General features: G+C 42.3%; 1 protein-coding gene across 1 annotated transcript; it reads right to left on the reverse strand.

Annotated features, from left to right (window-relative positions):
* Nucleotides 1-6684: 6684 nt before the first annotated feature.
* cdk13 (cyclin dependent kinase 13) lies at nucleotides 6685-15265 on the reverse strand. The gene is made up of 14 exons (XM_003439154.5): nucleotides 13171-15265; nucleotides 12370-12936; nucleotides 12121-12279; nucleotides 11883-12022; nucleotides 11555-11725; nucleotides 11263-11452; nucleotides 11068-11124; nucleotides 10839-10940; nucleotides 10658-10735; nucleotides 10285-10401; nucleotides 10052-10183; nucleotides 9769-9965; nucleotides 8572-9066; nucleotides 6685-8184 (listed from the first exon to the last, which is right to left on the reverse strand). The coding sequence occupies exons 1-14, from the start codon at nucleotides 14316-14318 to the stop codon at nucleotides 7484-7486; spliced, it is 4254 nt and encodes a 1417-aa protein (XP_003439202.1). The 5' UTR covers nucleotides 14319-15265; the 3' UTR covers nucleotides 6685-7483.
* Between the last annotated feature and the right edge of the window lie 481 nt (nucleotides 15266-15746).

Raw genomic sequence — 15746 nt, forward strand, 5'->3', positions numbered from 1 at the left:
TCTCCTTTGTTACAACTTGGTTGTAACAAATAGTTTTCTGAGTTCTGCTAGCTTGCTGTTAGCTTAAACCAGTCCAGACATTTTTCTTTGACCTTTGACATCAACAAAGCATTTTTGCCCCAGTGAGAGTGAATGGTACTGCCCCAGAAACCATAAGGAGCAGTACCATTCACTGTCACTGGTAGTCAGTTCAACCATTGGCCTCAAAGTTGAGAATAGTTGAACCTCTGTACCTGCCCAATCTGGGTTGCTAAAAGTTATTTTGTCTGTCATCGCTAATCGCTAACAGTCTGCTTTCCTGCTTGTCTTTAAATTTGTCAAACAACTCTATTGCTAGCATCACTTAGATCACTCAGAATTCAATGCATGATCATGTTAAAGATTTAAGGCTAAGCTATGTAGCTTTGAAAAGAGAAAATATCACCATTACAAAGAGAAGTTAGCTAAGAATTACCACACAAGCTTGCTCCCTGCAGTCTGCAAAGTAGTCTCGTTTGACATATCAACCGTAGCTTGTACTGGCTATAGTAAGCTAATATTAATATTAACTAGATGTAGCTTTTATTTCTGAGTCAGTTACCTAATATTTATGACTTTTCCCTACTTTGGCTATTAAGGTAGTGAATGCATGAGAAAATTAGGAAATGCAGGGAAACCAGACTTATTATTTATTAGATTTTGAGGCTTACTCTGAGTAAAAGTTGCAGAGCCGTGCTTTAAATATTCAATTTAACTCAAAGCACTAATGGAAGGGGCAATAGAAGTTCCACATGCCAACTTAGTCTCTTTGAAGTAAGTTTTACTTCAAGAATAGATGTATTAGTCGTTGTTCATTTAAACTTGTATTTTTCTTTACTTTTAGGTGACAGCCAAATCAAGCGTTAATCACTGGCCTAACTAAGCTATGTTTGCATTTGTGTGCATAGAAGTAGAAGAACATCTCACAGGTCAGCATGACTCCGGGCTTGGGTCTCTTAAAGTTTTTCGAACGCACCATTCAGTGAAAACTCTTAATATAAAACCCTCTAAACACTTTGTACTGTGACGTGCCCTTCTAAAAGAAGTCTGGGGGTCAAAATGGCTGGTTGTGCAGAGCCATATTCGCTTTTATAATAACTTACTGGAGCCTGACCTTACATGTACAGGTAAGGCGTGAAGTGAAGCTGAGCATGACATTTATGGGTCATATCTGCTGTAAATGATTGGAGAACCCCGTGTCTTTGTGGTCAGAGTTAATGGGGACGTCAGAGAAAAGGTGAAGCCACGTCTCATAGATGAATAGCGAAAACATGCCAGTGAACTTTTCTGTATAGTGACAATTCTACATTTTGTGTGTAATTGGTGCCAAATTTAGCTGATCCATCTCTTCAAATTCGCCTAAAAAAGGCAGAGAAGATCAGAAATCAGTAGCTTTAAAGCGCATATTGACAGCTATTGAGATCATGACCTTTCGCTAATGTGATGGCTTCACTAACCTGTGGTCATCTTTGCCACCATGCGTGACATTAGCAGAGTAAAGGTCAGTGCAGCGTAACCTTTGGGAAGTGTCACCTTGTTGCCGATCACACAACCTCATAAACAGCAGCAGGATGCGAAAGCTGCCCTTTAACACTCCATGTTGACTGATTGACTGTGAAGCCTGCCTGTTCAGTAAATCCCGTCTTTGTATCTGTTACACAGCTAATGCAGTGTCTTCTAAAGGAAAGAGCTCATTAAGTGAGACTAACACCCTGTAACTTGGTCACTTTAATGATTGGTATTCTACCTAAGCTTAAATAATATGCGGCAGGCATGAGAGTTAGTTATGTTGTGCATGCATGTGGAAGACTGCACAACAATTGTCTCACTTATTTCAGATTTCACATTTTAATTAAAAACTATGTTGAACACGCCCCAGGAGGAAATTACTCAGCAGAAAACAAAATGTAAACATAACATTATCTAAAAATGTCAGAGACATGCGTTGCCTTTCGTTCCCTTTATAGACAGAACACAAAAACAAAACAAGGTTTGACCACTGGCCATTAAAGAGCCATTAGTTCAGCTGACTCACCTCTTTAAGGAGCGGTTTGGCCTAAGGCGCAGTGACGCACTCTGGGTGCCACCGTGGTTTAGTTGCTGCCAAAATCTCAAAGGTTAATTCAAAGTCAGCACCTTAATTCTTCAATAAATCATCCTTAACTCCTAATCATTTCCCTTCTACATTCAACTGTCAACAGTCAGCACAGGTAGCACCTCTTCCTGTCCTCAAAGCACCTTGGAGCAGTGACGCTTAACAAGCTCAAGTCTATTAGCCTAATATGATAAGCTTATGGATCATAATGATATTGGCTATAATCCATTTTCAACAAGAGCCAGCAGCTTAAAAATTCAAGGGAACACCTTACCCCGCTCCGCTATCAGAGAGCGAGTCCCTCGATGCTTTTTTAGGCACTCAAGTAAGAATGAATTCATGCTGTCAGTTCTGCTTGTCAGACATCAGCGTTAATGGGCAGGTGTCCATATTCATGGGCTTTAAGGATGAAATGTACTCGTCATAATTTTCAGTTTTGCGAGGTTTATGAAATCTTGGTGATGGATTGAGAGGCTCCTGGTTTTTCTTTTTTTTCAGCTTCCTTTCCAGTCCTTTAGCACCACACTGTGCCTCAAACCAGGCATGACAGCAGGTGGAGCGTGTGCATCCACTGTGACTTAAGTATGTGTGGCATGTTGCTGATACTGTCTTTTTTACAGGTTACGCACAAAGTTAGTGAATGTATCAGAACTACTTAGGGTCTGATAGGGTTTATAAATGTGATTGTGACAAAGACTGTAACCACCACCTAGTAAAGACTTCTCTTTCCGTTCCTCTTTGTTGTGTGTCCTGCTTTGCATCAGCAGTTTGAAATATACTAGATAGATAGATAGATAGATAGATAGATAGATAGATAGATAGATAATTGAAATAACAAGAGAAAAAAAACAAAACTTAAAAATCATCAATCATCAAGTTTTCATGTATATATTAATCAATACATTTATTGACATTTCACATTTCTAAATTATTATTATTTTATTTATTATTTCCTGTTTGAAAGGTGTAGAAATAAACATTTTTTATAAGGTACACAAAAGTACTAGGCAAAATTTCGAGCTAGGCTTATTATCCGTATATCTGTCTATGGTATTTACGTGTTGTCACTTCTTTTGATGTAATTATCAGATGAAACACTTTTCAAAGCCCATTTGTTGCACCTGGATTAGCATGACCCCTAGACATATTTTGTGCATATACCTTTCATCCTATGACCTTATCAGATGCTTTCACGCTACCCAGCAAACAGCCTTACCACCTCTCATTCAGATTTAGTATTCTTGATAGCTAGTCACAAAACAGGAAGGTTTTTGTAATAAATTCAGCCTGTTTTTCTTCTATAAGTAGTGGTTCATATGCACTGGCTGTAGGTTGTTCTGCACAATAATAAAGGGATTCGTCTCCTGCCTTATTAACCTCCTTGGTGTCTTTAATCTGTGTCATATTGTCATAATAGCACAAACTGACATATATTTAAAGGACTAAATAGAATCAATTGAGTGTGTTCAAAGTATTGTTATAATAAAGCAACTTACACTTATCAAAAAATAAATAAAATAAAATAAGGGAATATTTTAGCTCACTTGATCATTGCAGTGTAACACAAAGTCAGTTCACTACTGTGAGATGAGGAGAGTCAAACAGGGACCAGCAGGACCATTATCTGCTCCTTTGCATGAGGGGGAGCAGGAGGAGTCCTGCTACAGTGCTGTAAAATGACCTCCAACAGGCTACTCGTGCATGTTTCCAACCAAACCTTTAGAATCACACTCCTTGAGTGTGGCATGAGGCCTCAACATCCTTTTTTCAGATTCACCAGAGAACACCAGAACTGGCAGATCCACCACTGGCATGACAGCAGCTTCACAATTAGCATGTGTGACATACACGACAGAGTCTGGAGACACCGTGGCAAGACATTATGCTGCCTGCAACATCACCCAGCATGACTAGTTTGGCAGTGGCACAGCGATGGTCTGGGGAGGCATATCCTTGGTGAATGCCAATTGAGCTACATGGTGCTGGGCTGTGAGCACAGGTCCCACTGAAAGATATCACACCCTCGTGCCACCTTCATGGTGTCTGATTCTGACAGTTTGGTCAGAAACATGCACAAAGGAGCAGATGGGGTCCTGTTTCTGGGTTGATGCCTTTCAACAGGCCTGTGTAAAAGCCCATCTCCTGGGATCTCGTCCACACTCTTGAGACTGTGCTGGGAGACACAGCAAACCTCCTTGAAATGGCACGTATGGATGTGGTCCTGGAGGTTGACCTGGGTAACCTTTGTAGTCCGCCAGCAGTGACACAGACACTAGTAGAAAGCAAAACAAGAGAAAAATCAGCCTGGAGGGATAAAAAGATACCAGTGGTCTGTGGCCTCCACTTGCAAAACCATTCCCTTTTCAGGGTTGTTTTATTGTTGCTTCATTTTATAAATGCACTTCTCACCTTTGGTATAATCATTTCTTTCAGATGATCCGTTTGCTCACAGCAAGAACCAGAGTAATAGCATTGCCAAAACATCACGTTTATACCATTTTACAAACTATACCCCCCCTCAGCTCCTGCTGAGATCACTCTTGATGCACTACTCCAGCTGCACAACACCTACATCCATTTATCTTTACATGGTGGCCCCGCTGACTTCTGATTTATAATATCACTGTTTTTCATTACTTTCACTGCATTTCAAATACCCATTAGTGCAATAACGTGTATATATATTTCTGAGCTTCATGAACTATCCTGGGTCTAATCCCTTATTTAATCCCAGGTGGATCAGGCCTTGGGGATCTCCCCCTCTTTGATAAAGTGCACCAAAGCAGATGAAATAGATTCACAGTGGTTTATGCTTCCCAGCTGGACAGACTGATATCCCTGAAGTTAAACTGATTTTGTGTTTTACTGTGATGGTTGCAATAACAATGCATGGTTGTCAAAGACACTATGATCTAAATAGTGTATCCCTTGGCACACTGTTTATGACTTTACCAGTGTCCTGTTCTATTTCATTATAAGTTAGCCGCTTATGTCAAATAAAACTGCCACACCACCACCTTCGCATTCAATATGTACAGCTAAGTGCCAAAGTTTATTTTGGCTACTAGCAGAGCTTCTGTCAGGCTGAACTTTGAGTAAATGTGTTTACATGTCAAACATTGCAGTTTTTCACTGGAGGGCCTCGATAAAAGGAGTTGTTTGAAATGTTTATCTGCTTCATTTATTTGCTTTTCTGTCAGATGAGAAGATTATACCACCCTCTTGCTTGTAGGTTGAACACAGCCAGCTTTAGTGGATAAAGTTAGCTTAGCGTGAAAAGTGAAATGTTATTTTTCAGGTTTTCTTTGGATTGAACAAAGGGGGGTAGCACCTGTGAGCTTTACAGATGTTGAGGTTGTTTGTATTACTCTTTAGCTGTTTTTCTGTTTCAGATCTTTAAGATCTGCTTACTGCCATAGATGATGATCTACAGTATATAGTCTCTTTTTGATGGGAAGTCATGTGATTGGCTCACCTGTGCATGTAGTTCCTTTGTGTATTCCAGCTGAATGTTTGGATCCTGTTTTCAGTGGAGTTGACTGTACATGATGCTGAACATTAGGTAAGCAACTTACACTGAGTGAAAAAAGAAAGAATTACTACATGTTTTTAAAAAATATAGCACAGCCCTGACTGAAAAGTCATTTTTCAAGCTGGACATAAGCATAATTCACTAAAAATGACTAAGTGATTTGTTTCTGTGCCTTTCCCGTCTCCATCTTTTAAAATTGTACTCACTGTTGTTTCAATCATTCCCCTGAAAAAAAGAAAAAAAATGCTGCCACTGACTGAAGCTACCATAAATTTTCAGCAATCCATCATCCACGCCATATTAAGCACAGATCAGACGCCATCCACGTTGCGAATTAGATTTGCAGAAGAGAACTCCTCTGAGATAATCACTTTCTCATCACCAGCAATGTAACGTGTGGCAAATTCAGATGTGGATATGATGGGTAAAACAGGCCAGATGTGCAAGCGCAGTCCCCCCCCCCCACCAAAATCGATTATAAGTCTGTTGTTGCTTTTATCCGAGTGCAACGCCTCATTTGACAAGAGTTAACTGACAGCAACAAAGTTTTATCAAAGCTGGCATTAGTAGGGAGCATTCAGCAGGACTGGTTAGTTTCTCTAAGAAACCATTTTCTTAGCGCTTGAAGATTGAATCTGCTGGGAGCCATCATCTCGCAGAACATTTTCTTTCTTCCTGACAGTCGTGCTGCTCTGTATCTGTGCTCCTGCATTGTGCCGCCAGCAACGCAAGTGAGTGCTGCTATCTCCTTAACTGCGTCGCTCTTGATAAAGTCTCTCACTGCTTCCATGCTAAAAATCCAAAATACAGGAGCTTCCATTATTATCAAATGTTTAAAGTGTCAAAATTTGGTGTTAAGCTAAAAGGTCCAACAGTTTAGTAAGGATGAGTGTACATGTCAATGGTTGTAGTGCAATGAACACACACTCTAGGTAAGTGACAGTGTTGTCTGGCTTGACACTGCCATCCAGTGGTGTGCTCTGTGAAGTCACCACACTGTGAGAACAACTAGTGTTTTCAGTAACGTAACAGACAACAATACCGTCGGCATTTCTTTAATAAACATTTGCCAAAGGTGGAGGAGGAGGGTGGTTGACAAATCATTTTAGTACAAAAGAAAAAAAAGGGGAAAAAAAGAAGACATTGTGTTCTTTTCAAACTCGGATTATGCATCTTTGTTTTGCTTGTGATTTTACAACACCTACTGGCAAAAAAAGGCATGTGGAATTCAAACAGCCTTTCTCTGGGAAGCTGGATCAGATTTGCTGCATTCGTCCGAGAGGTTACTACTCCTTATTCTCTCAATTAGCTTGTTGTGCTGATGACTAATCTGACCCAAACGGGCCACCATTGTTTGAAGATAATCTTGACAATAGAAAAAGGAGGACAACATTATTTACGGGTTATATTCCTAATTGTGCAGATGGAGCACATCATCCATTTCCTTTCATAACCAAAAATAGTTTCCGCCTACTTCACTCAGTAGTGCAAAACATTAATACTAGTCTGCTCTGAAGCAATTACAGAAAGGCTAAGGTAGAGTTTTAAAATTTACCCAGCCTGATAAATGTACACTCAAAAAGATCAGAGTTTAATTTAAAAGACAGCAGAATAGATTACAAAAAAAATATGAAAATGGTATGAGCAATAAAAGCTCCTCCGGTGTTAACTGTCCTTCTGCAACGTATTCCACATTCCAGACTGAGGAGGAATACAACGCCTTATACAGATTTAAGTTATTAAAAACTTAATGTGCATCTCCAGATCCATCTAATCTGGTCTAAGAGGCTTCAGGGTCAACCCTTTCGCCCATAGTCACTTTACATATTTCCAGTCTTTCAGAAAGGCAGCCCTCGGCCTCTGATTGTTGCTGTCGAATTCACATGTGGGACAAAGCCGAGGGGTAGTGGTGGAGCCCCTACTTGAGAAGGGGAGCCCCAGGGTTGTCCTGGTGCTGGGATGGGTGGCGGAGGAGGTACACCATCCTTTCTTGCCATGGCATGGTTGTAAAGGTGGATAGCACTGGGGTTAGACTGTCCCTCCACAGGTAAAGGGCTGTGATTGTACTCAAAACGGTGGTCCTTGTCCCCAGTGAAAACCATACTGCTGGGTCCAGAAGCTCCGGCACTTGGAGGGAAGGGGTCGGGGTGGGCTGGAGCAAGAGCCCCAGGAGCAGTAGAGGAGCTGGCAGCCTGACCAGGCCCACTAAACACTTCTCTCAGAGTGTGAGGTGGCAAGCCCCCACCCAACATATGACCCATGTAGCTTTCCCCAAACCCTGCAGGTGTAAAAGGTGGAGGAGGTGGATGGCTGTATTCGCCACCATATCCAGAACCTTCTGCAGTAGGGAGAGGTGGATAGTCTGGCTCTGGGGGTCTCCCTCCGTCACCTGCACCTGCAGATGCAATAGGGGGGGCATGGCCTGTCTTGGGCTCAGGTGGTGGCTGCCGGTAGTCAAGGTCAGCATGTGGAGGTGGCTCCGGAGGCTCTGGTGGTCTCTGGTCTGGGGGCAGGATGGACACCCCACTTACATCAGACACTGAAAACACAGTTGCACAATGTATTATAATGCACATGTATGATATTAGTTTACTTTTGATGATCAGCTAATAAAAAACTCAGATTATATTCACTTTTTTAAAGCCAAATCAGAAAAAATATTTCTGCTGGTCTGACAAGATATTTGACCTTCAGTGGTATAAAAGTTAAAGAAAAAAGTATTTGTCAATCTACCGATGTTTCAGGAATAAAATAAAATAAATGAAAACGCCTTACTGGCCTTCGTTATAAATCAAATACTAGCCAGTGTTTAACGGCTCTCTCCCTGATGTAAGATTAGAAAAACACTTCAAGCAATAATTGCATAAAAGCTGTTTTCCCGCCATCTGGAGGTACACAGACACAGTGTGTTCAGAAGGCTGCTCACCCGGTGAGACTGGACTGGGCTCAGGAGGCTGTTTAACCTCGGGAGGTAGAAGCGGTGCTGCACCTCCAGCAGAGTTGGTGCTCTCTACTCCTTCTCCACCATCGACTGGTTCCTGCCTTTGTGTATGCTGAGCCTGGAGGAGCTGAGCTAGCAGCATAGTCATGGCTGTCTGTGTGGCAGCTGCAGCCTCGCCTTCTGGAATATTTGACGGAGCAGACATCGGGGGTGAAGGAGGTTTGGGCATTGGAGGAGTACGGGGTACTCCTGCTGGGGCTGTGGGTGGGGGAGGCTTGGCAGTTGCGGGCTGAAGAGGAGGCTCAGCTGGGTCAGTGGGAGCTAAGGCTTTAGAGAGCTGCTGTAATGTCTCTTGGTTGACCTTTGAGCTCATGGACTGGACAAGCTGGGCTGTGCTGACTGCACTCTTTGGCTGGCCTAAGAAGTTCAGGAGAACTGCCAGCTGTTCCTGGGTTAACTGTGAGTTTGCTCCCTTTGGGTCTGTAGGAAGACAAACGACAAGATTGAGCAGAAGTCATAACACTGATAATATCCTGAATGAAATATATGAAAGTAAAAGTTCCTTTAACAACTTCTGACCATATCATATTTCTAAAAAAGGCTTTTGTTTAAAATAACTTCATTTCGGGAAACGGCCGTATATTATAACCATGCAAGGCAAGTTCTATCCTTTTTTAAATACATAAATCTAATTGATGACACATTTACTTTTCTCAAGTGAAGAGAATGGAAATATCAGTCTGCAAGACTCATTACTAGAGCAAGAACCAAGAGTCAAATATATATATTGCTGTAGAAGGAAATTACAGTATGAGCGTAAGTGAGTTTGGTTCAGTGTGTTGTCTAGCAACACGGATCTTTTAAATACTTCAGAGAAGAAGGCAAAGGCAGATTAGTGAGTAAATGAATGACCGAGTTACATTCCGGATGTAATGGCTATTTAACTGAACAGTGACCTCCAGTTTAACGCCTAGTTAAATCATGTTAGTGTGGTGAAAGCTGTAATGTTTTAAAAAGGTCATTTCCATACATTACCTCACAGGTCACTGAGGTAACAGGCTGATTTTTAAATACATCAGACTATCCGAGTTTACTTTTAGTTCATGAAACTAAAGTATGAAATGAAACCAAGTATAAGATGACGACACCTTAAAAAAAAATAAAAGCAGTTGTCAAACTCACCTAGCAGAGCAGAAGCAGCTGCATTCTGGGCTTTGATGGCTCCGGGGGCAGACAAACCCTGCGGCGTGTTACTGCGACTGTCATCAAGGCCCAGCTCTTTGCGGGGTGCCTTTGGAGCTGCCAGTTCTTCCGGCATCTGCTTCTGTCGCCTGCGTTTCTTACTCCACAGCTCATGACAGTCCTGCCAAAGTGGGAGACTAGAGAAGTGGAGAAAGTAAAAGATCTGATGAGCACAGCAACACCACAGGATGAACATGCTGATGGAACATGAACCCAAACGTACTCTGGTGGAGGCATCTTGTCTGGATCTACATCCTTGAGAAACTCGCTGCCCAACGCCTGTTCAGCTGTGCAGCGTTTGCTGGGGTCCAGATTGAGCATGTGGTCAAAAAGATCGAGGGCAGCCGGAGGGATGCTGAACAGCAGCAAAACCGCAGGAACATGTTTAAAAGAAATGCTGGAAGGCCAAATTCCACAGATACCACTTACAATAAGAAAAGGTAAACATCAACTTACAAAGCAAACTCCTCTCGTAGTCGTCGCCGGTACTGCTTCTTTGGTTTCATGGTGTTGAAGAAGGGAAGCTTTATGACATCTGGCCAGACTGCAGGACAGGGGCTACCACATATGCGGCTAAAAAAACAGAAAGGTATTTGTTCTACAAAGTACAGTAAAGCACGGATGTAACAGAGGTAAAGTATTACATCTGAGAACAGCAGAGCTCACTTCTTTCCTCTTTCAACCACCAATGTGCGATGGAAATGTGAGGAAAATAAAATGTGGGGAGGAATAAATGTATTTCTTTAATTTCAAAGCTCACAGGAGGGAAACAGTATCTGTGACCCTGTGTGAGAGCCAGTCATGGTTTAGGAATTTAGGCTATGCTTACCTAATAAGCTCTAACTGGGCAAGCTCCTGGTTAGCTTGAAAGATTGGCTTCTTTGTGAACAGCTCGCCAAGAATGCATCTTTAATAGACAAAATAACACAATTCATGACACACATAAGCCACCTTGCAGATAATCATAAACATTTAATAATAAGAATAACAATAACAGTATCAGCACTTACCCACAGCTCCATACATCAATAGCAGGCGTGTACCTCTCTTCTCCCAGAAGTAACTCTGGGGGACGGTACCATAGTGTGATCACTTTATTGGTATATGGTCGACTGAAAATACAAAAACAATGACAACACGTGTTTATTAGTATCACAATCACACCCAAAAGGTACTGGTAATGATAAATGAGTATCTTACATAAGGTAAGATTCAGAAATAGAATATACGAGGGCTCACCTCTCTTCAGAGTTATACAGCCGAGCAAGACCAAAGTCTGCAAGCTTTATCTGACCTCTGAGTAGAAGGGAAGAAAAGAAAAAGAAAAGAAAAAACACTGCTTAAAGCGTACTTAGAAAGCATCCTTGGCAAGGTTTTAAAACATGAAGCACTAAATTCTTGTAAATGGGTAAAAAAGAAAAAAGGCAATCTTACTTGTTATTGAGCAGAATATTGGAGCACTTAATGTCTCTATGAAGAAAGTTCTTCTTGTGGCAGTAATCGAGGCCCTCCAGCAACTGTCGCATGAAAGACTTTATGTGGCTCTCATTGAAATGAACGAGACCAGACTCAAGCAAACCCATCAGGTCGTGATCCATGTATTCAAATACAAGATAAAAAGCACCTGAGACAAAAGGGAAAGAAATAATTCAAAAAATAAATCTCTTTTTAAACTATTTTTTAAATGCCACTAAGCATCATAGATATTCACAAAAATATAAATTACCTTTATCATTCTTGAAGTCTAGAGCATCCTCTTTGTCTGTGACAATCTCCTTCATGTTGATAATACTCTTATGGTTCAGTTGACGCAAAATTTTAATCTCTCTGATGGCTGTAATTGGGAAGCCTTCCTTTTCATTGTCAAGTCGAACCTTCTTCAATGCCACCATTTCAGCTAACGGACAACAGAAAGAAATACATAAAAAAGATCTTTATGACAATATCGACTTGCATGTCAAACAAAAACTGCACTTTTTGAAGAATACACTATGAATCAGTGCCAAAGTTGGTGTAGAGGAATTAGGAGAATATTAATCTTCAGTAAAACTTACCGGTGTCTTTATCTTTAGCTTTGTACACTTGACCGTAGGTTCCTTCCCCTGTGATTCCAATGATCTCGAACTTGTCAACACAACGTTTCCCCCAGTCTATGGCAATTTCCTTAATTTCACCATATCTCGGGCCACAGATTCTGGCAATTAAAAATTAAATTGAAATAACAGTAAGCATACAGAAAACAGCAGCAGCAAAAAAAGAAGTGATTTAGCACTATATACATCAAGAACATACTTAGGTCTTCGGCGAATTGTTTGGGACTTCTTGTCATCAGATGGGCTCTGGGTAGAAGCTGTGCTTCCAAGAAGTTCAGGGGGCAGAGGCAAGTCTGTTAAAAGCTGACGAGCCTTTTTCTCTGACTTTTTCTTCCCTGAGAGTGAGCTGTCTTTCAAGCTGCAAAAATTGTTGAGAGAGCATTAGCATACTGAAACAGTCTGATCATATCTACAGAGTACAAACATTTCCTGGTCAGCACATCCATACCTTTCTCCTTTGTCCGTGTGCTCAATAACTGTTTGGGGCAATGGCAGCAATGGGAGGGTAGACATGGCTTGACCTGTGGTACGTTCCTTTTCTTTGCCTTGTCCAGACGCTGGTGCTTTCCTCTTGTCCCGATGTATAGAGTCATCCTTGCCCTTTACATCCCTGTCCCTGCTGGTCTGGTGCTCTGTTGTCTTCTTGGATGACCTCTCTGAGGGTGACTGAGGCTGGGTTGATGTGGGAGTTCGGGGTCCCTTCTCCGGTTGAGGTGGAGAAGGAGGGCGACCCTTTCTGGAGTTGTGATTCGATTTAGGGCTGGGCTGATGAGCGGATGAGGAACCCTTGGTGGGAGTCGATGTATTGCTCGAATTCTTGGCCTTGGCAGCTGCTTCTGCAGCTTTAGCCTTTTTCTGCTTACTGAGTTCAGCAGCAAGGCTAGTTTTGAAGGTGAGCGTGCTTGGTGAAAGACTAGATGGCCGACTACGGGAACGAGAGTGGCGGTGTCGGCTGCGAGAACGTGAATGCCTTGAAGTTGAATATGGACTTCTACTACGTGATCTAGCAGATCGCCTGGAAAGGAAATGATGAGAACAGCATGTTCAGTTGGGATATTAAAAGCACTTATAATTCAAGGTATTTCAGTCAGATTATCAACTGCAGTGACACATATAATTTTTTATTTTATTTTAAAATCAAATATGAAACAGTGCAGCCTTATTATAACAAATCTAATAAAGTCACCACACCAACAGAGCATGTGCAACAAATTAAACATGCTCAATTAGCTCCGAAATAACAACTCACCTGACATCAGGACTTGGGCTCAAGGACTTCCTATATGGACTTCGTGATCGCCTCCGGTTACCATAAGGGCTTGAGCCAAACTCTCCTTGTTCATAAGGACTGTGCCGACCGTAACTCGGAGACCTGCGCCAGTTCACTGGGCTCACAGGCGATCTCTTCCTTTTGTTGCTTGAGTATGAACTGGGTGACTTGGGGGCACCATACGACCCATACATGTCTACATCCCGGCTGTAATATGTGGAACTGGGAGACAGTCTTTTGCTCCCATAAGTTGGACTCCTTCTAGATATCAGCTGGTTATAACCGCCAGGAGACTGGTAGTTATATGAATATGATGTCCCATAGGGACTTTCTGATTTAAAACCAGGACTTCTCCTGTATGCCCTGAGGTCCTCACGATCATCTCTGTAAGACTGTGGAGCATCTCTGTATGCAGATGGGGGCTCTTTATCAGATCTTGTTTTACTTCTGTGCGTTTTTGAATCCCTTTTATCAGCAGATTGTGAGGACTGGGATGTAGATGTCCTTTTGCCATTCCTGTCACTGCTCCTTGTAGTGTCTCTGTGATTTTTAGAGCCACTCAGGCTTCCTCCACTCCTGGCTTTTGAGGAGTCCCTCTCCCGACTGTGACGGTCTTTTTTCTTACTTAGCTCCTTCTCTTGCCTGCTTCTCTCAGATGGTCCTCTTGTTTGCTCGTCCTTGCTGAGGCTCACTGCCTCCCGCTCTCTGGGGTGACTTCTGTCTGGGGATGCTGGTCCATTATAGTCAACAAAGTCAACATCGCTAAGTCGGTCCGCTGTGAGACTCTCAGCATGGGGGTCAAGTTTAGGAGAGGGGCTCCCAGAAAAACGCTCTGACTGGGAGCTCACGTCATCGTACTCCACCAGTGTCCGAAGTTCAACATCTTTCTCAAAAGCACTTCTTCGATCATTGTCAGGGTCTTCTATTGTACCGGTATGCCACAAGCCTCTTTCCTTGGGTTGCCTGCGTTTCTTTCTTCTAGAAGCCGATGAGCGCCTCTTCTCACGGTGCCTGTCTCGCTGAGCGGCACCGCTCCCCGGTTTGCTACGCCTGTCCTGCCTGCTAGCATTTCTCTGTGCAGAGGGGCTCCGTCCCCGACCCTCGCGAAGCACCTCCGAATTAGGCATTTATCTCCCAAATAAATGCTACCACCACGCTAAGAATAATATATTCTCTAATTTACCAAAGCTATGTCCCTTGGTGTGTCGTGGAACAAAACATTGGGCTAGCTATGGTGACAGGCTAGTCAGCTAACGTAACAGCAAAATCACAGGTAGACAGCCAGCCAGCTAGCTTAACGTTAGCATTACAAAGCTAGTACAATTCAGATTTAAGATAAAGTGAGTTAGTTCAGAAGGAAATTAATGACACTTAGTGCCAGCACACTCCGGCTCATATCAAATTCACAAAATGATTCTTGGTTATAGAGCCATACGATACTCAACCATTGTGTTCCAGGACGGACATCTCCCAGATTTACCAGCTAATGCTAGTCGGTTTAGCCAGCTAGTATTAACTGGCTAACTGTACTCGGCTACACAGTCGCATTCCATTTCATGGTAAAAGCACAGGCCTATAGCCTCTCTAAATTTAAGATCCACTTCTTCTAAAACGTTACCGTCTGTGCGAGCATGTAAATCCATTTACCGAATAGTGTTAAAATGTAAGTAGTAAACTCCGTCTCCTTCTCACAAACTTCTTGCCCTCCATCACACTCCGGTGTGCAACAAGGAAGTGAACAGCACGCGAGTTGGCCGGATAGTCCGCGGCTAACCAGCTAGCCGCTAGCAACTTAGCCAGCTAGCTTCTCCTTGTGTGGAGTTCAAGACAACTCAGTCAACATGCAAGAAAACAATGCCATTCAAAATCACGCCTGCGTCCACGTATCTTGCTGGACTGCTACCTCAGCTGATTGCAGCATTACCCGAAAGTAGCAAAACCTCTGCGTTAAATAGCTCAAAAATCTTTGAATGTGTTTATATTAATATAACTTTGTTCCCAGTGCAGCTAACGGTACAGCTCGCCCGGGCCCAGGCTGCTTTCAAACTACAGGCCTTGTGCGTCGGTGTCAACCAATGGCACTCGTATTCGTAATCCATTGGTAACGTCACAGCGAAAGGGAAACCCCTACCATCAAACCCCCCCACATAATATGATATGAAAATGCGATATTAACCAGAGTGTACAGGAGATGGTTATTTTCCACGTATCCAGTAAATGGAACTCCAGGTTATGTCTTTCCATTGATTACAATAAGACCAGATGCTGCCATCACGCGCCATATGCGCGACACAGTTAATCTAGGTTCACAGTTCGGCTTAGTTTCATTCATTTATTTAATCATTCCTCAGTTTAAATGATTAATACTATACTATACAGAATATGGTCATTTGTCAAGGGAATGATTGGAAAATTAAGAAGTTAAATCTAAGTATTAAAAACAAAACAGATGTTTTTATTAAAGAAAAAAAAACTATCCAAACCTACCTGGCCTCGTATGAAAAAGTAAATACCCCTTAAACCTAGTAACTTATTGGGCCACCTTTGGGTGCAAG

The sequence above is a fragment of the Oreochromis niloticus genome, linkage group LG9, assembly GCF_001858045.2.
Source record: "Oreochromis niloticus isolate F11D_XX linkage group LG9, O_niloticus_UMD_NMBU, whole genome shotgun sequence".
Lineage (NCBI taxonomy): Eukaryota > Metazoa > Chordata > Actinopteri > Cichliformes > Cichlidae > Oreochromis > Oreochromis niloticus.